This window comes from Cnephaeus nilssonii (assembly GCF_951640355.1).
Source record: "Cnephaeus nilssonii genome assembly, chromosome: 9".
NCBI classification, from domain to species: Eukaryota; Metazoa; Chordata; class Mammalia; order Chiroptera; family Vespertilionidae; genus Cnephaeus; species Cnephaeus nilssonii.
The window spans coordinates 95,658,441-95,682,272 of NC_137080.1; the positions used below are offsets into that span (position 1 = coordinate 95,658,441).

Here is a 23,832-nt window from a genome sequence, read left to right on the forward strand (position 1 = left end):
CTGGTCAGGGGGCATGCAGGAGGCAAGGAACAGATGTTCTCTCTCACATCATTGTTTCTCTCTCTCTCTCTCTCTCTTTCTCTCTCTCTCTTCCCCCCTCCCCCCCATCTCCGTTCCTCTCTCTCTAAAAAAAATCAATACAACATATTTTAAAAATACATAAAGTCAATGACTAGCATTCCTTGCCTCCCAGGGACTCTGCAGTAGAGGGAGGGAGACATGGGGGAGGGGAAAGACCCAAATGCAGGGTTTGCTGTGAATAATCCAGACTGCAAAATTGATGGCAGTTTTACACCTTCCCCTCCAAGGAAGGCCAGGGTTCCCCAGGAGCAGCCGACACCCCCCTCCTTCCCCAAAGGGGAGGAGCCCTAACAAGGCCGAAGTGAGGCCGGGCAGTCTCTGGCCAAGTTGCAGTTCTCGGAGAAGCATCTGTATGGCCCCGAGGAGCAGGCACCTGCCCTGGCAGAGGAGCATCAGCGCTCCCCTCACACCCTGCCCCGCCCCCCGGCACAGTCCCCCCTGGGGAGGGAGAGGCCGCCTCGGCAGAAGGGCTGGGACGTCCCCAGGCCCCACCAGCGTTCTCCCCTCCCATCACCTGCCCTCCAGCCACTCTGTCCTGGTGGGGGGGGGCAGGGGTTGTCAGGGATGGAAGGCCCCTCCCTCGTCCCCTCCAGGTCCCTCCTCCCTCCCCATCACTTGGGTGTCCAGGACATTGTGCGACTCAGGAAACAACTCAGCTGAGGCCCGGGCGGCCAAGCCGGCGGAGGAAGGGGCTGTGGCGCAGGAGGCGGCTCCGGCCGGCCGGAGGGCTGCGGGCTCGGGAATGCAGCCCCCTTCGCTGCTGCTGCTCTGGCTGCTGGGCTCCTGGGCTGGGGAGCCCGGAGGTGAGGCCAGGGAGCCGGGCCAGTGGAAGAGGGGCCACCTTTGGCGGGCTGGGGCGGGCCGAGCCTCGAGCTTTGAGGCGACACTGGGTGGAGGAGAGCTCGCCCTGGAGGGGCAGCCGGCGGGAGGCTCTGCTGCGCTCTGCGCACACCAAGGCTGCGGGCCTGGTGTCCGGGGTCTGCTGGGGTGGGTGACAGGGTGCCCACCCCCAGGGAGCGCGCAGTGACCTGGAGCCTGGGGACAGCGGGCTCATTTGGGGGGAAGAGGAACAGACTGACCGCCTGGTAGGGAAAGAGATGTGACGAGATGGAGACGTGGAAAGGTTGAGGGTCCACCAAGTCCCTTTCCGGTTCAGGCCCCCTTCCCCCCCCCCTTCCCCCCCCCACCCCCACCCCATGGCTCAATGCTGGGCCCTTCCGGGAGGAAATCCCTTCTCTGTCTCAGCCATTCACCTCCCAGGAGTCCCCTCACCCCCTCCTGATCCCTGTTGTCTTGCTTCCGAGGGACCAGGGACGGAGGCCAGAGAAAAAACAGGAAGGGGGGTGGGGATGAGTCAGTGAGAGGCCTGGGAGCTGGGGGGTGGGGAGGGCACCACATGGGGATATGAGGATGAGGAACGGGGTAGGAGGCTAACAGGTCCCCGTCTCCATCCTAGGGCTGCCCTGCGGGAACCTCTCAGAACCCTGTGCCAACGGGGGCACCTGCCTGAGCCTGTCTCCGGGCCGAGGCACCTGTCGGTGAGGTGCCGGTGGGGGAGGGAGACTGGGAAGGGGGAGGGAGAGCCAGGGAGGGGGAGGGGACAGAAGGCCAACCTCAGCCAGTGATGTGAGTCCCCCCCCCCCCCAGGTGTGCTCCTGGCTTCCTGGGTGAGACGTGCCGGTTTCCCAATCCCTGCCAGGACGCCCAGCTCTGCCAGAACGGGGGCAGCTGCCAAGCCCTGCTTCCTGTCCCCCCGGGCTCCCCAAGTGCCCCCTCTTCCTTAGCCCCCAGCTTCCTCTGCACCTGTCCCTCGGGCTTCACTGGCGAGAGGTGCCAGGCCCAGCTCAAGGACCCCTGCTCTTCCTTCTGCTCCCAAATGGGCCGCTGCCACGTCCAGGCCTCAGGACGCCCGCGGTGCTCCTGCCTGCCGGGGTGGACAGGTGAGCGCCGGGGTGGACAGGTGAGCGGCGGGGGGAGCCGGCGGGCGGGCGTGGGCTGGGCCGGAGAAAGGGGCCCTGAGAATCCACAAGGCGTCCCTGGTGACACGGTCACCCGCGACTGGCACTCACCACACAGCTGTGCTGACCGCCCCAGTCTGACATACTTCCAAAGCAGCGGGTGAGTAGCTACTGCTGGTTCCTCAGCGTGCAGCGGAGTCCTCTCCCAGCCCCTGCCCGCCGCAGCCATGGGTCAGCCGGCCCGCAGCGGCCTCTGCCTGCTGGGTGCCGGGGTCACCAGGCAGACTTCAGTGGGGGGAGGTGCTGGGTGAGAAGGGATGGAGAGGTTCTGACCAGGGAGAGGAATGGGTGTCCCCCCAGGAGGAGGGTGCAACCCTGGGGCAAGACAGCAGGACGGGGTGGGAAGGGGGTGCCGCGCTGAGGAAATGGTGGGGGGGAAGACAGAGCCTGCGGCCGCGGAGAGGAAGGGCCGCAGGGCCGTCGGCTGGAGGGCTGGACCAGGCCGCCAAGGCCGGGAGGCGGGGGAAGGCCCTGGGGGGTGGGTCCCCGGCGGCTCGGGGGCTGCGGCCTCTCAGCCTCTGCCGGCTGGCACAGCAGCTACCTGGAGTGCCTTCAAATACCAGCGCCCACCCCAGAGGGGCTGGTGGGTCTGGGAGGCCCAGGGCACGAGATGTTCAAGCTGCCCACGTAATTCTGAGACTGGGCGTCAGGGACCAGCACTCGGGACCAGGAGGGTCACTGGCAACTTGCCAGGCCTGCGTGTGGGGTCGGGGTTCGGGCAGCCCCTTCCCCGTCCAGGCCGGCTCTGCCACTGACAAGACTGTGCCCGCAGCGGGCAGGTGGCGTGTGGCGAATGCCCTGGGAGCTGACGGCCCTTGTGCCCACGCTGCTCAGGAGGCGCTCGCTTAGCCCGCCCTGGCACACGGCACGCGGGCACGAGTGCCCTTGCCGGTGGCGCGGTGGCTGTGCAGGGAGTCTCTTGTCGCTTCGAAGATTCTACCCTCGCAAAGATCAGGCGGCCGGACGAGGGGGTGCTAAGTCTCCTGGGGGCGGGCAGGCAGGGCCGCTTTCCACCTCCCACCACGTCACCCCGAGGGGGCCGTGTCCCATCCCCCCAGGCCAGGTGGATCTGCAACACGCCAACAACCCCATGTCCTACTTTTAGCTCAGAAATACCCTCGCTCCCGATAAACCCCCCAAGAAACAAGCCAACCGAGGCAGGGCGATGGGGCAGGGCGATGGGGCAGGGCGATGGGGCAGGGCGAAGTGGGGGGGGGGGGAGAAATGGGGAGGTGAGAGGCGGGGGAGCTGTTCCAGGCCCTGGGAGCTGACGGCCCTTGCCCTCTGCCCTCTGCCCTCTGCCCTCGGCCACAGGCGAGCAGTGCCAGCTTCGGGACTTCTGCTCAGCCAACCCCTGCATGAACGGAGGGGTGTGCCTGAGCACCTACCCCCAGATCCAGTGCCGCTGCCCCCCGGGCTTCGAGGGCCACGCCTGCGAACGCGACGTCAACGAGTGTTTCCGAGACCCCGGACCCTGCCCCGAGGGCATCGCCTGCCACAACACCCTGGGGTCCTTCCAGTGTGTCTGCCCCGCGGGGCGCACAGGCCCCCGCTGCGCGCTCTGGGCAGGACCCTGTCCCCCAGCGGGCTGTCCCAACGGGGGCACCTGCCGGCTGGTTCCCGGGGAGGACGCCACCGCCCACCTCTGCCTCTGCCCCCCAGGTGTGTGCTCGCAGGCCCTGCGCCCCCGCGGCCGGAGCTTGTGGCCCTCGGCTGACCCGGGGCCCTGTCAGGTCTCACAGGCCCGCGCTGCGAGGTGAACCCAGATGACTGTGCCGGGCGCCCGTGTCAGAACGGCGGCACTTGCCAGGATGGGCTGGGCACCTACACCTGCCTCTGCCCGGAGGCCTGGACAGGTGAGTCCTTGAAGCCCAGCTCCCCGCGCCGGCCCCACGGGCCCGCCCAGCCCCTGCCGCCCCCACGGGCCCGCCCAGCCCCGTCCGCCCCTCCTGCAGGCCCCGACTGCTCGGAAGACGTGGACGAGTGTGAGCCCCAGCGCGCCCCTCGCTGCGGCCACGGCGGCACCTGCCGGAACGCGGCCGGCGGCTTCCACTGCGTGTGCGTCAGCGGCTGGGGCGGCGCCAGCTGCGAGGAGAACCTGGACGACTGCGCCGCGGCCACCTGCGCCCCCGGAGCCACCTGCATCGACCGCGTGGGCGCCTTCTCCTGCCTCTGCCCGCCCGGCCGCACAGGTGTGGGCGGAGGGCCCGGGGCTGGGGGGGGGGGGGGGCTGCCAGAGAAGCCCCCGGGGCCGCTGAGAGCCTCCCCGCCCGCCCGCAGGCCTCCTGTGTCACCTGGAGGACAGGTGCCTGAGCCAGCCCTGCCACGGGGAAGCCCAGTGCAGCACCAACCCCCTGACGGGCGCCACGCTCTGCCTGTGCCAGCCCGGCTACGCGGGCCCCACCTGCCACCAGGACCTGGACGAGTGCCAGATGGGTGAGGCACCCCCTCGGACCCTCCCTGAGCCCGGACAGCCTCCGCACTGGAGACAGGCCGATCGCTTTCCAAGTTAAAAGCATGAACGGCTGTCTTCCCTGCACCTGTCGGGGCTGGCCTCTCTCCCCCACGTGGTCTTCTCCCCATGCCCACCCCACGCAGTCCTCTCTCCTGAAGGCACTGCCCTTTCCTGGCGCGGTCTCCTCTGCCACACCCGGCCCGGCCCCCAGCGGCTGGCTGCCCGGCCGTCCACCCTGGGCCCCCGGGGACCCGGCTCTCCCCTCCCCCAGCCCAGCAAGGCCTGGGCCCCCGTGGACCCGGCTCTTCCCTCCCCCAGCCCAGCAAGGCCTGGGGCCCTGGAGACCCGGCTCTTCCCTCCCCAGCCCAGCAAGGCCTGGGCCCCCGTGGACCCGGCTCTTCCCTCCCCAGCCCAGCAAGGCCTGGGGCCCTGCGAGCACGGCGGCTCCTGCCTCAACACCCCCGGCTCCTTCGACTGCCTCTGTCCGCCTGGCTACACCGGCTCCCGCTGCGAAGCCGATCACAACGAGTGCCTATCCCAGCCCTGCCGCCCGGGCAGCACCTGCCTGGACCTGCTCGCCAGCTTCCACTGCCTCTGCCCCCCAGGTACCGCGGGCCGGGGCCTGGGGGGAAGACGGGCTCGTCCCGGACCCGCAGGCCCTCTCGCCCCGAGAGCATGGAGGGCCTCAGGCCAGCAGAGTCAGCTCCCCGAGAGCCTGCTCCTGCCCTCACCCCAGATGAACACTCGGGGCCCCAGATGGCAAAGACTGTGCACTGCTCGGCTCCGGGGAGGGGCGTGCGCTTCCCAGCCCTCGTGGAGTGTGCCGCCCGGTCCCCGCACTCAGGCCGTCACGCGGGCAGAACAGCAGTTCCTAAACGGCATGCCAACCCAGAATGCTCCTGCCGACACGGAGGCGCTCCTCTGTGGAGCTCGCAGTAAAGCCCTCGAAGGGCCTGTTGCCTGAATTTGGTGCAACAGGAAGGGAATGCTGCCAGGCTGCACCCAGCTCCGCTCGCCCCCCGGGAGAGCATGAACCGGTGCCGGGCGTGGAAAGAAACTGAACGAGAATAGCTTACCCTGTGCAGGTGCTACTGAGCAGGTTACATGCCCATCTAAGCTCTACAATAGCCCCACGAGGTCAGCCCGTTACTGTGCCCGCTTTATAAATGCAGAAACTGAAGCTCAGAGAGGCTAAGTGACCTGGCCAAGGTCGCCCAGCTTATAAGTGGCAGAGCCAGGATTCAGGCCCAGGCTTCGTGCCCCCTAAAGCTGAGCGGCTTCCTGGGAAGTGCTGAGAAAACGTCCAGGACCCAAGGGACAGGCTGTGGGCATGAGGAGCTGCAGAAGCAGGCTCCCAGGCGGGGGGCGGGGAGCGGGGCGGTGGGGGCAGGGGGTGCAGCGTGGTCCGAGGCCGGCCCAGCCTTGGTGCAGGGCGAGATGGGAAGCCGGGGCCTGCCCGAGGAACAGGACACGTCTGGACCGATGAGCCTCCCCGATGCCCTAGAGGCCCCGCTGGGGCACCAGTCTCACCGGCACAGAGCCGGCCTCCCCGGCACAGCCGGCCTCCCCGGCACAGAGCGGGCCTCCCCGGCACAGCCGGCCTCCCCGGCACAGAGCGGCCTCCCCGGCACAGCCGGCCTCCCTGGCACAGAGCGGGCCTCCCCGGCACAGCCGGCCTCCCTGGCACAGCTGGCCCAGGAGAACAGAGGCGGAGCTCCCAGCAGGTGCCCTGTCTCACTTGTCCTTCGGGGCCTCTGGCTCCTCAGCCCGCCTCCTGGGCGCAGAGGAAGGGCCCCAAAAGGCACGTCCTCGCAGCCCTCCCACAGCCGGCGGCGCCTGTCCTGGGCTTTCTCCCGAGGCAGCAGGGCCCCGAGTTCATCCCTGCAGCCCGCATGCACACGGCGCCCTGGGAGGGCAGCCTGAGGCTGGGGGAGGCTGGTTCTAGAACCCGGGCCCCCTGGGCGCTGCAGCCCTCACCGAGCTCCGTCCTCAGGCTTAGAAGGGCGGCTCTGTGAGCTGGAGACGGACGAGTGCGCCTCTGCTCCCTGCCTGCACCAGGCTGAGTGCCAGGACCAGCTCAACGGCTTCCACTGCACCTGCCCGCCCGGTGAGTGCGCCCCCGCCCTCGCCCCCTGCACCTGCCTGCCCACCCCCTCGCCCACCTGCACCTGCCTGCCCACCCCCTCGCCCACCTGCACCTGCCTGCCCACCCCCTCGCCCCCCTGCACCTGCCTGCCCCCCTCGCCCCCTGCACCTGCCTGCCCCCCTCGCCCCCCTGCACCTGCCTGCCCACCCCCTCACCCCCCTGCACCTGCCTGCCCACCCCCTCACCCCCTTGCACCTGCCTGCCCCCCTCGCCCCCTGCACCTGCCTGCCCACCCCGCCCTCGCCCCCTGCACCTGCCTGCCCACCCCGCCCTTGCCCCCTGCACCTGCCTGCCCCGCCCCCTCACCCCCCTGCACCTGCCTGCTCACCCCACCCTCGCCCCCCTGCACCTGCCCCAGGTGAGTGCCGCTTCCACCCTGTTTTTGCCTAGGGCCTCTGAGCCTCCACTGTTCAGGCTCCAGGCCTCTGCTTTGCTCCCCAAACTCTCTTCTGTCATGTCCCCAAATCCTCCTTCCCTTGCTTGCCCGCCCACCCTCATCACTGTCCTGCCAAATCACCCCTCAGCCCTCCTTCCCAGACCCGAGCCCCTGGTGCACCCTGCACGGCCAGGGCGCTGCCCACCGCAGGGACAGCCCAGGACTCCTGGCGGCACGGGGCCCTCGGTCCTCCGCTGTGACGGCGGCGGGCTCACTGAGCACACACCTAGCTCTAGGCTCCGGCATTCTCCTGTCCCTCCTTCCACGGCAGCCCGAGGTCGGTGCCATTAGTCATCCTCTGCAGGGGCACCTGCCCAGGTGTCTCCTCCGGGGAGCCCTCCAGGTTCGCCCTTCCTGGCCAGGGGAAGGGCCAGGGCTGGGATTTTGCTTTTGATAAAATGCGTTTTCAGCATTAGCACATACATCCAGTGGCGCCTTATTTGTATGAAGAACAAGGTGACCACGTTATGCTCTGTAAAGTCCTGAAGCTCAATCACTAAGAAGCCTCCGACTGGAGCGTTCATTACACAGCGATGCGCTTGGCCGGCCCCCCTCGCCCTTCATCTGCAGCGCTCATTCCTGTAGCAAGGAGGGCTCGCTGTCCGCTAACTGCGTTTCTTCTTCCGACCCACGACGTTGGCCTGCACAGCTCAGCCCAACACTTGTAACGACTAATGCGTGTAACGACTCCCTAATGCGTGTAATGAACTCCCTAATGCATGTAAGGAACAGAGATACCCCGCCCTCCTCCCCCCACCCCCGCAGGGTTCACAGGCTCCCGGTGCGAGGAGGACGTCAACGAGTGTGGCAGCTCTCCCTGTGCCAACGGCGGGCAGTGCCAGGACCAGCCTGGGGCCTTCCATTGTGAATGTCTCCCGGGTAAGCGGGCTCAGACACCGGGAGGGGGGGAGGGGGAGGAGAGGGAAGGGGGAGGGGGCCGGGCGGACGCCCGCAGCCCTGAGCATGCCTGTGCCCTAGGCTTCGCGGGCCCGCGCTGCCAGGCCGAGGTGGACGAGTGTCTGAGCGGCCCGTGCCCCCCGGGCGCCAGCTGCCTTGACCTCCCGGGAGCCTTCTCGTGCCTCTGCCCCTCCGGCCTCACAGGTCAGCGGGAGCCGCTGGCAAGGCGGCGGGGAGGAGTCCCGGGTGGGCCGCGGTCACGGGTGTGTTTGGTGTGAGATGGAGAGCGGAAGGCGGGAGCCCTCGTTCCGCGCGAAGCCTGCGCTGCACACGGGGTGCTGTTACCCGCGGCCTCGGCGGGAATGCGGGATTGGGGCCGGGAGGGCGGCGTTCAAGGGGAAGCCATTCGTTGGCTCCGGTAGCGGGCACTTAGGGGACAGACCCGGCTGTGAGAGCTGCCCGCCCCCCCCACCCCCGCCCGCCCGAGGCCGAAGTCTGGGCGGGAAGGACACAGCCTCTCGCTGGCGCCGGGAGGGGCTGGGAGAGCCGCGTGCCGAGCTGCGCAGGCCTGAGCGGGCCTTCCAGGGGAGCCGGGTCTGTCAGAGGCGGCCACGGCCACGCACGCGGGGCGGGCGGAAAGGACGCCCCTCGGGAGCGCGGGGGGGGGGGGGGTGGGGGGAGGCGGGGAGCGGGGCCGGGCACAGGGGCCTGAGGACCCGCGGGCAGGAGCATGTCATACATCAGCGGCCTTTGGCCCATGGGGGGCATGGAGGGACCCCGTCTCTCTCGCCCGTCTCCCCGCCCAGGCCATCTCTGCGAGGTTCCCCTGTGTGCCCCCAGCCTGTGCCAGCCCGAGCGAAGGTGCCAGCGCCAGGAGGACCAGGCCCGCTGCCTCTGCCCGGGCGGCAGCCCCGGCTGCGCCCCCGCGGGGGACAACTGCACCTGCCGGCACGGGCACTGCCAGAGGTAACATCCTGCCCCCCCCCCCGCCCTCTCCCCGAGACAGCGGGCAGGTCTGGGGGGGCCCGTGGGGACCACAAGGAGATGGCGGAGCTCTGAGGAGCCCGCCTCAGGGGGCAGGGCTGGGCGGTGAGTGTGGTCCAGGAGGGAGAGATCACAGATAACGGGGAGCGAAGGCCTAGGGGCAAGTGAGCCCGAGAGAAGAGCGCTGAGCCCCAGGGCCGGTCCCCCAGACAAGCGGTTACTGGGCACCTGCTCCGCGGGGCGCTGCTCGGGGCGCGGGCAGAGGCGGTCATTGTCGGGGGCGCTGCTGAGGGCAAAGGCCTGAAGCAAGGGCCGGAGTCTCGGGCCACAGGCGGCCACGGGACCGAGCAATGGCAGGGCGGGAGAAAACGCCTCTCCGTGACAGGGCCTCGTGCGTGTGTGACGTGGGTTGGACAGGACCGGAGTGTGAGGCAGAGCTGGGGGGCTGCGTCTCCTCGCCCTGTGCCCACGGGGGCACCTGCCACCCCCAGCCCTCTGGCTACAACTGCACGTGCCCCACGGGCTACACAGGTGAGACCTCCCTGAGCCACATACACGCTGCCACCCTCTGAAGGGCCGGCCGTGGGGCCGTGTGACACCGGGCCTCGGGCCCTGTCCCCGTCCAGGAGCGGCCTGGCTACAGGGCCGAGGGCTGGAGGTGGCGAGGAGCAAAGGGCTGGGGGGGGGAGGGGGAGGGCTGAGGGGGGGAGGGGAAGGTCTGAGGGGGGAGGGGCGGGGAGGAGAGGAGAGACGGGGCTCCCCTCCTCAGGGCCCGCCTGCACAGAGGAGGTGACAGCGTGCCACTCGGGACCCTGCCTCAATGGTGGCTCCTGCAGCCCCCGCCCCGGGGGCCACCTCTGCTCCTGTCCTCCAAGCCACACCGGGCCCCGCTGCGAGAGCCGCAGCGACCTCTGTGCCTCGGGTGAGCGCCGCCGGGGCTGGGCTGGGGCAGGGCCGGGGTGCTGGGCCGGAGCGAACCCTGGGCCGCGCGCTGGCGCTCTGTGGGGTGGGGGGGCCGTCTGGTGTGACTGAGGTCACAGGCCGGCGATAGGCAAGAACCCAACCCCTGGCTCCCGGCCCCCTCTCTCCAGCCCCGTGCCTCAACGGGGGCACCTGTGTGAACGGGCCCGGCACCCCCTCCTGCCTCTGTGCCCCCGGCTTCCGGGGCCCACGCTGTGAGGGACGGGTCCGTCCCAGCTGCGCCGACCGGTGAGCCAGGGCCAAGGCCCTCCTCCTCCTCCTCTGGGTCCGGCTGCCTCTCACCCCACCTCCTTCTCTGGGCGGGGGGGGGGGGGGGGGGGGGGGGCTCCCTCGGTTCCCATTTCCCCGGGCCGCCCTCCCCATGTCCCGGCCCTGCCTCCTACGTGCCCGTCTCCTGCCCAGCCCCTGCAGAAACGAGGCCACCTGCCAGGATGGGCCCCAGGGCGCCCGCTGCCTCTGCCCTGCCGGCTACACGGGAGGCAGCTGCCAGGTGAGGGCTCCGCCCAGGTGTGCTGAGGGGCAGGGCGGGGAAGGCGGGGAGAGGGTCTGGGGTCCGGAGAGGTGGCAGCAGGGCCCCCAGGGAGAGGTCTGGGAGTCCAGGCTCTGAGGTCTGCATGGAGAGGGGCGGCGGGGGCCGGCCCGGGGCGCCGGGGGCGGAGGCGGCAAAGGAACCGGGGCTCTGAGCGGATGTTGAGGAGCTGAAGCGGCAGGCACCGTCTGGGGGGGGGGGGGGAGGGACCTGACGCTCCGTCCCCCTCACACGCCCTCCAAACCCTCAGACGCTGATGGACTTGTGCGCCCAGAAGCCCTGCCCCCCCAACGCCCGCTGCCTCCAGGCCGGGCCCTCCGTCCAGTGCCCGTGCCTCCAGGGATGGACCGGGCGTCACTGCGAAGTCCCGCTGTCCTCCTGCCAGAAGGCCGCCCTGAGCCAAGGTACCACCCAGGCCGACGGGGAGCCGGTGAGGGGGAAGGCGCCCTCCCTGCCCCGTCCCTGAGGCCCTCACACACGGGACCACAAAGCACTCGGCCCACAGTCCAAGCAACACCGGCCAACCACAGAGACTGATTCCACGCTCAGCGCCCAGGGCACCCTCACACACACTCCGCGCCCAGGGCGCCCTCACACACACTCCGCGCCCAGGGCGCCCTCACACACACTCAGCGCCCAGGCCGCCCTCACACACACTCAGCGTCCAGGGCACCCTCACACACACTCAGCGCCCAGGGCGCCCTCACACACTCTCCGCGCCCAGGGCGCCCTCACACACACTTCGCACCCAGGGCACCCTCACACACACTCAGCGCCCAGGGCACCCTCACACACACTCCGCGCCCAGCTCCCAGCACACACTCAGCGCCCAGGGCGCCCTCACACACACTCAGCGCCCAGCTCCCAGCACACACTCAGCGCCCAGGGCGCCCTCACACACACTCAGCGCCCAGGGCGCCTTCACACACACTCAGCGCCCAGGGCGCCCTCACACACGCTCAGCGCCCAGGGCACCCTCACACCACGCTCAGCGCCCAGGGCACCCTCACACACACTCAGCGCCCAGGGCACCCTCACACACGCTCAGCGCCCAGGGCACCCTCACACCACGCTCAGCGCCCAGGGCACCCTCACACACACTCAGCGCCCAGGGCACCCTCACACACGCTCCGCGCCCAGGGCACCCTCACACACGCTCCGCGCCCAGGGCACCCTCACACACACTCAGCGCCCAGGGCACCCTCACACACACTCAGCGCCCAGGGCACCCTCACACACGCTCCGCGCCCAGGGCACCCTCACACACGCTCCGCGCCCAGGGCACCCTCACACACGCTCCGCGCCCAGGGCACCCTCACACACACTCAGCGCCCAGGGCACCCTCACACACACTCAGCGCCCAGGGCACCCTCACACACACTCCGCGCCCAGGGCACCTTCACACACACTCCGCGCCCAGGGCACCCTCACACACACTCAGCGCCCAGGGCGCCCTCACACACACTCAGCGCCCAGGGCGCCCTCACACACACTCCGCGCCCAGGGCGCCCTCACACACACTCCGCGCCCAGGGCACCCTCACACACACTCAGCGCCCAGGGCACCCTCACACACACTCAGCGCCCAGGGCACCCTCACACCACGCTCAGCGCCCAGGGCACCCTCACACACGCTCCGCGCCCAGGGCACCCTCACACACGCTCCGCGCCCAGGGCACCCTCACACACGCTCCGCGCCCAGGGCACCCTCACACACACTCAGCGCCCAGGGCACCCTCACACACACTCAGCGCCCAGGGCACCCTCACACACACTCCGCGCCCAGGGCACCTTCACACACACTCCGCGCCCAGGGCACCCTCACACACACTCAGCGCCCAGGGCGCCCTCACACACACTCAGCGCCCAGGGCGCCCTCACACACACTCCGCGCCCAGGGCGCCCTCACACACACTCCGCGCCCAGGGCACCCTCACACACACTCAGCGCCCAGGGCACCCTCACACCACGCTCAGCGCCCAGGGCATCCTCACACACACTTAGCGCCCAGGGCGCCCTCACACACACTCAGCGCCCAGGGCACCCTCACACCACGCTCAGCGCCCAGGGCACCCTCACACACACTCAGCGCCCAGGGCACCTTCACACACACTCCGCGCCCAGGGCACCCTCACACACACTCCGCGCCCAGGGCATCCTCACACGGCCCAGCCCCCAGCACCACGCTCAGCGCAGCTCAAGAAACACCCGCCAGCCCAGTCAATAAGACTCCAGTTAACAGACGGCAGGGACCTAATCAGTGTGGAGCAACTCGACTCGGTCACTATCATCATCTCTAGAGGGGACACACTTAACCCAACCACACTCAACACATGTCGCTTCCCACACGTGATGCCACACCAAGCCCCTTGTGAAAGAGCAGCCCCTGCCCTGGCCGGTTTGGCTCAGTGGATAGAGCATCGGCCTATGGACTGAAGGGTCCCGGGTTTAATTCCTGTCAAGGGCACATGCCCGGGTTGCGGGCTCGATCCCCAGTAGGAGGCGTGCAGGAGGCAGCTGATCAAGGATTCTCTGTCATCATTGATGTTTCTAGCTCTCTCTCTCCCTTACTCTCTGCAATCAATAAAAATATATTTTAAAAAAGTAAAAATAGCCCTTTGTGCAGATGAGTTTGATGTGAGAAGACCTCAGAGAGAGACGTGTGGGCCGGGGTGGTTGGTGGCAGTGCGCACGCTGGAGGGTCAGAAGTGCGTCCCCAGCCCGAGAAGGGGGCTGCCCTCCCTCAGGCCGCCCCCGCCCCCGCCCCCGGGAATGATGGTGGCCCCATGGGCCTCTGGGCTCAGTGTCTGGGCCGGGGCGCCCTCCACCCCTTAGCTTTATTGATCCCGTTTGTCTCTCCGCAGGCACAGACGTCTCTTCCCTGTGCCAGAATGGAGGGCTCTGCGTTGACAGCGGCCCCTCCTATTTCTGTCACTGTCCCCCGGGATTCCAGGGCAGTCTGTGCCAGGACAGGGTGAACCCATGCCAGTCCAGACCCTGCCAGCACGGGGCCACCTGCGTGGCCCAGCCCGCGGGGTATCTCTGCCAGGTGAGCGGGGTCAGGGCCATGGGGAGCGTCGGCATGGTGGGGCAGTGATCCCTCGTTCCCTGGCCCCCACGTCCGGCCATTCCACCCCTAAGCATTTCTGTGCGGTCCTCGTCCCTTCGCCCTGAACACTGGCTCAGCCCAGGCCTTTGCTGCATTCCACGTGGCCACCTGCGTCGGCCTCCCACCGTCCCTGCCCAGCCCTTCCTCTGCTGCTGGCCCGTCACCCCCTGACCAGAACCCCCCAGTGGCTGCCTCCTCCACCCTGGCTCTCAGGCCTCACGCCCTCCCCTCTCCCCCCACCCCCGCTCCAGCAACACAAAACTGCCTCTGGCTTCGCTGCTCACCCCATCCCGGCCCTCTGGTGCCCTCCCCAGCCTCCCCCACCGGATGGTGCCAGGGGTGCCTTCCTCAGGAGCACGTCCTGAACGGCCCCCAGGCTGGGTCCGGGCGGGGGGGGGGGGGAGGGGCGGTCGGGTCACGGAGATAGAGGCCAAGCTGAGGTTCAAGCCTGATCAGCCTCGTCCCTGTATTCAGAACCGGGACTTGGGGGCGAAGGCACCATGCACCCCCTAACCACCCTCCACGGCGGTGTCTTGTGAGCATTTCACACACTCACCGAAGCAACGTGCTGACCAGTAACCCTCGCGCACCTCTGCTCAGCTTTCCTCTCTCTTTCGTGAAACTCCCTCCAGAAGTTTCCGAACAGCCCCTCGCCTGCTTCCTCAGCCTCCAGCCACTTGGTTGTGAGCCCCTTCCCTCCGTCTCCCCGAAGCCTTCCTGGTTCCATTCTTGCATGCTCGCCTTCCTCGTGCAAGAACTCGGCACATGGCCAAGGCCTCTCACCGATCCCCTCCCCAGAAGGAACGCTCAGGCAGGGTACGGACGCCGGTTACGGAGCCACAGCCCGGCACTGCCCAGCTGCCGCCTCGCTGTGTGGCTTGTACAAGTCCGTCTTTCCAGGACTCGGCCCCATTTCTGTGAAGTGAAAGCCAAATAGCTACATGAAGGACTTAAGGAGTTTAGGAGGTCCCGCGTGTAAGTCACGCAAGCGGTACCAGCTGCCGCCTGCGAGCCTCCGGGCAGCAGGGACCGCCTGGTTTTCTTTGCGCTCCTGCTCCCGAAGGGGTGGCCGGCAGTCAGTGCTGGCAGGTTAAAGCCTGGCCAGGCTGGGGCGGAGGGTGGAGAGAGGTCCTACCCCAAAGGAGCTCTCCTCAGCGGCAGTGTGTCCTGGAGCAGCGGTCACAACCGTGGGCCGCTGGTGGGCCGTGAGGTCCGAAAGGTTGGCGCCCGTCCAGAGGCTGTCTGGGGCTGGAGCGGGTGTGCGCCGTGCCTCACGGAATAACGTGTGCTGTGTGTTGGATGGGGCGAGCTGCACGTGGGGAGGGCTGGTGTGACCGGAGCCGGAAGCGGCGGGCGGGCTGTCCGGAGCTGCAAGCTCTGCAGCCTGGGGGGGCTCCTTCCTGGTTCCTCTGACCCGCTTCGCCTGCAGTGCGCCCCGGGCTACGAAGGACAGAACTGCTCAGAGGAATCCGACGCTTGTCAGTCCCAGCCCTGTCACAACCAGGGGACCTGCACCCCAAAACCCGGAGGCTTCCACTGCGCCTGCCCCCCAGGCTTCGTGGGGCTGCGCTGCGAGGGGGATGTGGACGAGTGTCTGGACCAGCCCTGCCACCCGAGAGGCACTGCAGCCTGCCACCCTCTGGCCAACGCCTTCTACTGCCAGTGTCTGCCCGGGCACACGGGTGAGGCAGGGGGTGGGGGGGGGCACAGCTGAGCTGGCCATGGAAACCCCGATAATCCCCTCCCACAAGGCAGCTAGTCATCTTGTCCCCAGAGAATACGGCCAGGGTCCCTGTACCTGTGCAGCTAGCGCTGGGCTGGCGCCCAGGAATGAGCCAAAAGGAGGCAGTACCAAAGCAGTGACGTCTGGTCCCACCCCCGCCGCAGGCCAGCGGTGTGAAGAGGAGCTGGACCCCTGCCAGAGCCAGCCCTGCTCCCACGGAGGGTCTTGTGAGGCCACGGCAGGACCACCCCCAGGCTTCACCTGCCGCTGCCCCCCGGTGAGTGACTGCCACGCTGCCTTCTCCGCTGCCGCAGCACCGACACGAGGCGAAGCCTGAGCCGGGCCTAGAGGGCCGCCTGGGGGCTCTGCAGTGGGACTGGCAGGAGAAAGCCCTCCCCTGCTCACAGAAGTGGCTCTCAGCAGAAAAAAAGGGGGGGGGGTCGAGGCAGGATCAGGTGGTAGCACGAATGCATAAGGGAAGGACCCCAAAATCAAGCTGGGTGACTGGGTAAGTGCTCAGTTCTTTTAACTGTGTGTGCACACGCTATGGGCCCGATGCATAAAATTGGTTCATGATACACTAACACCATTCATTGGTTTGTGCATGGCCTTCTATATATTTTATTCTTACAATATAACACCCCTGAACCAAACCTAAGAATGACGTTAATAACTTGCAGGTACTTATGTCCTCCTCTGTCCTGCCCCCCTTCCGGGGGAAGAGAGCGTATATAGTCCTGTTTCCAAGGATTAGGACAGTAGTTCAGTTAACACTCATTAACTCCAGTCTGCCGGGACTTGCACTGCGATGCTACAGTCCACGCAGCTGGCTGCAGAGCTGTGGTTCGTCCGCTGTCACCACCACGTACTGTCATTGTGTGGAAAAACATGGGACTTGGTTGCAACATCTATAAAATGATCAACTTGTTCTGAGGCCCCTTCCAGATGGACACTCTAGGACCCCCCGAGTTACCTTACCCAAGGGTGTCTTGAGAGGAAGTGGGGAGAATTACGCAAGGTCCCTTGCCAATCTCTCTCCTCCTCTCCACAGGGTTTTGAAGGCCCCACCTGCAGCCAGAGAGCCCCCTCCTGTGGCCCCCATCACTGCCACCACGGTGGGCTGTGTCTGCCCTCCCCCAAGTCTGGCTTCCCACCCCACTGCGCCTGCCTCCATGGCTACGGGGGCCCTGACTGCCTGACCCCCGCCGTTCAAGGCTGTGGCCCTCCTTCCCCCTGCCTCCACAACGGCAGCTGCTCAGAGACCTCCAAGCTGGGGCGCCCAAGCTTCAGATGCTCCTGCCCTCCCAGCTCCCCAGGGCCCAGGTGTCAGAGCCCCAGAGCAAAGGGGTGTGAGGGCAGAGGGGGAGATGGGGCCTGCGATGCTGGCTGCAGTGGCCCGGGAGGAAACTGGGATGGAGGGGACTGCTCGCTGGGGGTGCTGGACCCCTGGGAGGGCTGCCCCTCCCACTCGCGCTGCTGGCTTCTCTTCCGTGACGGGCAGTGCCACCCGCAGTGTGCCTCTGCAGAGTGCCTGTTTGATGGCTATGACTGTGAGACTCCTCCAGCCTGCACGTGAGTTGGGGTGAAGGGCCACAGGTGCTCCTGAGTTACAGTGTCACCCAGCCTCAAGCTCCAGGGTGTTGCCGCCCTCATCACTGTCAGCATTGCCAAGAGGGGGTGGAAGGCCTAGGCTCCACCCAGGGGCGGGGCAGCATCAGGTTAGCAGGCAGCGAAAGCCACCGGAGCACATCTCTGCCCCAGCCTCTCCAAGCTGCTGCCTGGAGGCTCCCCTACAGCCGGCACCCGAGGGAAAGCGCCTCGGGCTCTCCTCCAGGGAGCGGGGAGCTTGGGGGGCAGGGAGAAGGGACTGTCCTAGGAAACAAGGTGTCAGTCAACGGGTGTCTGGGCTACCTACCACCCAGGGCCTGCCTAAGCCCATTCTCTGGAGCTGCCCCGTTAGCGAGTGCCCTGGAGGCTGTGGGAGATCAGGAATCCTCTCTGGGATGAAGGAGGGGGTCCTGAGCCCCCTCTCCTCGCTCCCCAGTCCAGCCTATGACCAGTTCTGCCGCGATCACTTCCACAACGGGCGCTGTGAGAAAGGCTGCGACACCCCGGAGTGTGGCTGGGATGGAGGCGACTGCAGGCCGGGAGATGGGGACTCGGAGTGGGGGCCCTCCCTGGCCCTGCTGGTGGTGCTTAGCCCCCCAGCCCTGGACCAGCAGCTGCTTGCCCTGGCCCGGGCACTGTCCCTGGCTCTGAGGGTGGGGCTCTGGGTGAGGAAGGACAGTGATGGCAAGGACATGGTGTACCCCTATCCTGGGGCCCAGGCCGAAGAGGAGCTGGGAGGAGTCCCAGATCCCTCTCGTCAAGAAACAGCAGCCCCTCAAACGCAGCCTGTGGGCAAGGAGACAGACGCCCTCAGCACAGGGTAAGGCTGGCGAGGGGTGAGGGCAGGGAGCCAGGGACCAACACGGGGTCCCTGAGGTGCCTCGCCCGCAGGTTTGTGGTGGTGATGGGTGTGGACTTGTCCCGCTGTGGCCCTGACCAGCCTGCATCCCGCTGTCCCTGGGACCCTGGGTTCCTGCTCCGCTTCCTTGCTGCCATGGCTGCAGTGGAGGCCCTGGAGCCCCTACTGCCGGGACCCCTGCTGGCTGCCCACCCTCGTGCAGGCACCGGTAGGTGGCCCCATCACTTCCCCTGACCTTGCTCCCAGGCCAGCTTTCACGCCGCAACCAGCATGGAGGTCAAATGAAACAGGAGCCCCGGGACCCCAATGCTCTTTGTGGGGTCTTACCCTTGTTACCCTCTTTCTCTAGCTGGGATCTTCCCAGGGCCCCTTCGCTCCACAGTCTCCTTCCTGATCTTCCCAAGGGCTTTGTCCTAGCCTCCCTCTGGGCTTCCTGCAAGCCTCGGGTCTCGGCCCACCCTCTCTGCTAGGCCGAGGGCATCATCACTCCTGTGTCAGACAGTGCAGAGCTCACGAGAGAGCAAGAACTCACGTCGCACGCACTACATGCCCGGCTGTGCTCTAAGCGCTTTACAGTACTAACTCCTTTTATCCTCCCAACAACCCCATGGAGGCGGGTGCATTGTTATTCCCATTTTACGGATGAGGAAACTGAGGCCCACAGGTCTTACAGCCTCACCTGGAACGGCCTCCTTCTGTCTCTCCCACCAGAGCCCCCCGCCAACCAGCTTCCCTGGCCGGTGCTGTGCTCGCCAGTGGCCGGGGTGCTTCTCCTGGCTCTTGGGGCTCTTCTCATCCTTCAGCTCATCCGGCGGAGGCGCCGAGAGCATGGGGCCCTCTGGCTGCCCCCTGGGTTCGCTCGAAGGCCTCGGACTCAGCCAGCTCCCCGCCGACGCCGGCCCCCACTGGGCGAGGACAGCATCGGCCTCAAGTGAGAATGTGGAGGAACTGGGGCTCAGGGAGGGGACTCTTGCCTGTGAAGACATTTATGATCAGAAGCAACAGAGAAGCCACTGCGGACGTTGAGGACAGAGGAAGGGAGGGGGCGGAAGACTGCTGCAAACCTGTGGACCCTGAAGGTCCTCTACCCACCCACCCGCCTCCAGGACCCTGAAGCCAGAGGCCCACGCTGATGAGGACGGAGTGGCGATGTGCTCAGGCCCCGAGGAAGGAGAGGAGGTAGGCCAGGTGAAAGCACTGAGGCAGGAAGGGTCCCGAGGCGGGGGAAGGGGGAAGGGGGAAGGGACAAGCCAACCGTCCTTCCGGTGGTTTTTCTGATCCCAAGGCTGAAGACACGGCCTCACCCCCCAAGTGCCAGCTCTGGTCTCTGAGTGGTGACTGTCCAGAACTCCCCCAGGCAGCCCTGCTGACTCCTCCCCAGGAAGCTGAGATGGACAGCCCTGACGTGGACACCCATGGGCCTGGTACTCGAGCCAACCCGGGCCCGGACAAATCCCTCTGACCCTTAGAATCAGAAAATCCTTTGCCATCAGCCCTGAAGAAGCAAATGTTAGAATTAGTGCCTCACAACAGTGGCCCCGGGGCAGGAGAACCAGTGCCCTCGGGGAAATGGGTAGAGATACAAATTCTTGGGCTCCAGAGCTCCCGATTCAGATATTCAAGCTTTTGGGGATCTGTTTGAACAAGCCCTCCAGGTGAGTGTAATCCAGACTCAAGTTTGAGAACCACTGCCCGAGAAGGTTAGAGAATTAGGCCTGCTGGCTGGCTCCTTGAACAGGAGGAAACTGAGGCCTGGAGAAAAGTAGAGGGCACCTGACTCAAAGCCACACAAAATCAAGAGCCAGAGCTGGGCTTCCCGACACCTCAGGGCTGTGATTCTCCTGAGCCTCCATGCCCCGTCCCGTGTCCTTTTGACCGACTTGTTGCCCATTCCTTTTCTCCCACCCGCAGAGGGGGTGACACCCCTGATGGCAGCAGTCTGCTGTGGGGCGGTGGACAGGCCTTTCCCGGAAAGCTCTGGGCCCTGGGAACCTCTGTTAGATGGAGGGGCCTGTCCCCAGACTCACACCGTGGGCACCGGGGAGACCCCCCTGCACCTGGCTGCCCGGTTCTCCCGACCAACTGCCGCACGCCGCCTTCTTGAGTCTGGAGCCAACCCCAACCAGCCAGACAGAACGGGGCGCACCCCTCTTCACACCGCTGTGGCTGCCGATGCCCGGGAGGTCTGCCAGGTCAGTGCACAGTGGGGTCCCGAAGAGAACAGGGAGCAAATGTGGAAGTAAAGCTGGGCCAAAGCATCCTCTAGTCCTCCTTCGGACCTAACACCTCGGGTTTGGCCAAGAGTAAGGTGATGTGGGCTTGGGGACCTGAAAGGGAAAAAGAACAGACGGCTGAATGTGCATTGGGAGGTGGGTAAGTGTGAGGGCCTGAGCCAGCAGCCCCGGACATACCAAGGGTGGCTGGCCCTCTCTGGCCCCCCAGCTCCTGCTCCGCAACAGACAGACCGCAGTGGATGCCAGGACAGTGGATGGGACCACGGCCCTGATGCTGGCCGCCAAGCTGGCAGTGGAGGACCTGGTTGAAGAACTGATTGCAGCCCAAGCAGATGTGGGGGCCAGAGACAAATGGGGTACGGATCTGGGGGTGTTGCTGTGCTACAGAGAAGTTGAGCAGTTGGGATGTGAGGTAAAAATGACAAACGGTGGGGAGGCGGCGGCAGAGGAGCAGCTGGAGGCTGGGGGTTCCCTGGCAGCCTCTCAGGGTGTAAGTCCGCGGGCGTTGGCAGGAGGGAGCGCGCGTCCTCCCCCATCCCCAACAACGCGCATGCCCCAGCCCTCCGTAAACTAGGGTGGGGAGGGGTGTCGGTGGGAAGGTGGAGGCGCCTCCCGGTCCCACCGACCCCAGAACAATGCCCCATTGTCCCTTCCGCGCCGATGACGTCACCGGGCAGTACTTCCTGCCCGCCGCCGTCACCCGGGCAACGCTTCCGCCTTTGAGGGACCCAGACTCGACGGGCCTGAATAGCCCTTCCCCCAAGGCCAGGATCCCCGGGAACGGGAACCCCTGCGCCTGGCCGCCGGCCTCAGGGTGACAACCTCCCACGTCGCTCCCCAGGAAAAACCGCCCTGCACTGGGCCGCCGCTGTGAACAACGCGCGGGCCGCCCGCTCCCTTCTCCAGGCCGGAGCCGACAAAGACGCCCAGGACGGCAGGGTTAGGCCGGGCAGAGGGCTCCCCACGCAGAAAAGGGGCGCGGAGAGGTGGGAAGAGCGGGAACTCCCAAAGCCGTGGGGGGACCGGCGGCCCAGGAGGTGGAGTCACGAAGGGCCAGTCCCGGGGTGTGGCCTTCCCTGACCTCGCCGCCGCTTCCTCCCCCGCAGGAGCAGACGCCGCTGTTCCTGGCCGCCCGCGAAGGGGCGGCGGAGGTGGCCCAGCTGCTGCTGGCGCTGGGGGCAGCGCGAGCGCTGCGGGACCAGGCGGGACTGGCGCCCGCCGACGTCGCCCGCCAGCGCCACCACTGGGACCTGCTGGCGCTGCTGGAGGGGGCGGGGCCCGCGCACGCGCGTCACAAAGCCCCGCCCGGCCCCGCGGGCGCCTTCGCGCGTGCGCGGGCCGCCTCGGGAAGCGGACGGCGGGGCGGGGCCGTGCGGCGCAACCGGACGCTGTCGGTGGGAGCCGCCCCGCGTGGGCGCGGAGCAGGCCTGCAAACCCGCACTTTGTCCGTGGACTTGGCCGCGCACGGGGCCGGTGCCCACTCTCAGTACCGAAGCCTAGCGAAAGGAGCTGGAGGAGGCCCGCCCCGCCGCGACCCGACGTTTCCCGCAGGCACGCGTGGGCCGAGGCCCGGCCCCGCCGCCAGGCCGGGAAGATCCGGGGTCGCGACCTCCGCTGGCGGGCCGCGGGATTGGGTGTCCCTGGGAGCCTGCGGCCCCGCCCCCAACACTCGGAGCCCGCCTCCTTGCCTTACTCCGTCCCCAGAGCGCGGGTCTCCGGGCGTTGCCTGGGGTTCCCCAGTCCACCAAGTAATACCCTCAAATGCAGTAAGCGAACCTCAAAAGTAGGAGGCTAATGGCAGGGTGGGATTCCAAAAGAGAGCACCCATTAAATGCCCGCCTGGGAGTCCCTTAGGTTTTCAAGTTCTCGAGCCCCAAAAGTAGGGGGTCGGGAATATAGCGTCCCTCCCAAAATGAGTGTATGCCCACTCACAACCGTCTTCGTCTTCCACGTGGAGATGAAGCCCTGGGAAGGGTTTAGGTGCTGAGATGAAGTGGGCCCAGGAAGTAAGGGTGAGGGGTTACCGGAGGGTGGGTGGAGGGGGCTAGGTACCCTGAACTGGAACCAAGAACTACAGATGGGATGTAAGATGTTCTTCCTGAACAGGATGTGGTTCCCCAAGGGAGCGTTTGTCACCCCCCACTGCTACAAACAGTTGGCAAATTTGTGTTTAGCACCTGCTGTGTGCCAGGCATCGCAGTGCTGGGTGGGGGGAGCACCAAGGACACTCCAGCTGATGACTCCTTGCATTCTCACCACTGCAGGGATGAGGTGCCACTCTTCTAGCCACTACTTTCTCTAGTTAAGAACCCCAAGTCTGTCATCAGATAATAAAGCTGGTATAAAGTGTTACCTTCTTTTGGAGGGTTTGAGGAGTGCAATGAAGAAAACATGGGAGTGGCTGCATTGTCTTCAAAATTTTGTGTCCCAAATTCAATATTTTTTTTGTTTTTATATTTTTATTGATTTCAGAGAAGAAGGGAGAGGAGAAAGAGAAAGAAACATCAATGATGAGAATCATTGATCAGCTGCCTCCTGCATGCCACCTACTGGGGATGAAGCCAACAACACAGGCATATGCCCTTGACCAGAATCGAACCTGGGACCCTTCAGTCTGCAGGCTGACACGCTCCACTGAGTCAAACTGGCTAGGACCCAAATTCAGTATTTGAATGGAGACTTTCAGTATAGTGTAAGAGCAAGAATACGATTTGGGGGTCCAAATTTAAGGTGTCATTTGGGGGTGCTCATTTAAGGTGTCATCTGAAAACGAGTCTAGTAGTCTGAAGAGAAGCCACACATTAGACATGTTGCCCGCCTTCCAAGGGCATTTAGTTCTAGCCACATAGGAGACTCCCAGGAGCTCAAGCTAGGTAGAGGAAGACGGAGACCATCTCAAATTAATCCACCTTTCGGCAGCGTAGTTACACCTCTCGTGGTGATGAAGGGCCTGAGACGTGGAGGCTGGGGGCATTCTGAAGGCGGATTGCAAGCATACCTCATTTGTGTGGGCTTCATTGCATATCAGTGTTTTCATTAACATTGAAGCAAAGACCCTCTACCAACAAAAAGATTATGACTCACTGAAGGCTCAGATGATGGTTAGCATTTCTTACCAATAAAGTATTTTTAAATTAAGGTATGTTTATTGTTTTTAAGACAATGCCATTGCACAGTTAATAGGCTACAGTATAGTTGTAAACATGCACCGGGGAGCCAAAACATCTGACTCACTTTATTGTGATAATCACTTTATTGTAGTGGTCCGGAACCAACCTGCAATATCTCCCAAGTATGCCTTGTAGTAACTACCATTTACTGAGCATTCACTGTACCAAATGCTTTATCACACTTAGTCCTCAACCAACTGTCAGGTCTACCAAAGCTCTTAGGTCCACTTTACTCTAGGAAACAGGCACAGGTTTATCTGGTGAAGACGAGGCATGAAGTGGCAGAACGAGAGCTCTTCATCACACTTCGTGTTTGAAGTCGCTCAGCTGTAAACCCCCGATTATGACAGGTTTCCATTTCGATGCTCCAGATGTCTGTCTGTCCTTCTAGCTTGGTGCCCGCCAGTGTGATCAGCGTGGACAGATCAATGACCAAGCAGGGGGTTGGTCCTTCCCCTTTATCCCTCATTCATGACCGAGGAAAGCCTGCCCTGACCACGTCTCACATCGGGTACACACCTGTCCACTGAATAGAACAAGCACCAGAGGGCAGGGCTATCTGATCCTCGCTGTGCTGGGCCCAGTGCGGGGGGTACGTGTGTG

At 65.7% G+C, this 23,832-nt stretch overlaps 1 protein-coding gene across 4 annotated transcripts; it reads left to right on the forward strand.

Annotated features, from left to right (window-relative positions):
• Positions 1–654: 654 nt before the first annotated feature.
• On the forward strand, positions 655–23,782 carry NOTCH4 (notch receptor 4). Of its 4 annotated transcripts, none has more exons than XM_079779902.1 (30): positions 658–884; positions 1,538–1,619; positions 1,729–2,021; positions 3,414–3,761; positions 3,833–3,955; positions 4,055–4,291; positions 4,380–4,535; positions 4,965–5,159; positions 6,548–6,661; positions 7,902–8,015; positions 8,115–8,237; positions 8,840–8,999; positions 9,403–9,548; positions 9,787–9,939; positions 10,109–10,226; positions 10,401–10,488; positions 10,778–10,931; positions 13,391–13,575; positions 15,065–15,317; positions 15,523–15,635; positions 16,410–16,930; positions 17,403–17,786; positions 17,858–18,033; positions 18,537–18,756; positions 18,932–19,013; positions 19,111–19,249; positions 19,737–20,017; positions 20,268–20,415; positions 20,901–20,998; positions 21,166–23,782. In XM_079779902.1, exons 1-30 carry the CDS (start codon positions 824–826, stop codon positions 21,844–21,846), a joined length of 5,946 nt encoding a protein of 1,981 aa, XP_079636028.1. In that variant the 5' UTR covers positions 658–823; the 3' UTR covers positions 21,847–23,782. The 4 variants fall into 4 exon arrangements, with proteins under 4 accessions (XP_079636031.1, XP_079636028.1, XP_079636029.1 ...); XM_079779903.1 differs by having other exon boundaries at positions 18,932–19,004; positions 21,166–23,781; XM_079779904.1 differs by lacking the exons at positions 658–884; positions 1,538–1,619 and having other exon boundaries at positions 1,904–2,041; positions 21,166–23,781.
• Positions 23,783–23,832: the final 50 nt, after the last annotated feature.

What these genes read in the sequence shown, in the direction of transcription:
- NOTCH4 (XM_079779902.1), top strand. Translation starts at nt 824, where the DNA reads ATGCAGCCCCCTTCGCTGCTGCTGCTCTGGCTGCTGGGCTCCTGGGCT. An exon ending in CTGGGCTGGGGAGCCCGGAG is followed by an intron (nt 885 to 1,537) that starts GTGAGGCCAGGG and finishes TCTCCATCCTAG; the next exon opens with GGCTGCCCTGCGGGAACCTC. An exon ending in ATGCCCGGGAGGTCTGCCAG is followed by an intron (nt 20,018 to 20,267) that starts GTCAGTGCACAG and finishes CTGGCCCCCCAG; the next exon opens with CTCCTGCTCCGCAACAGACA.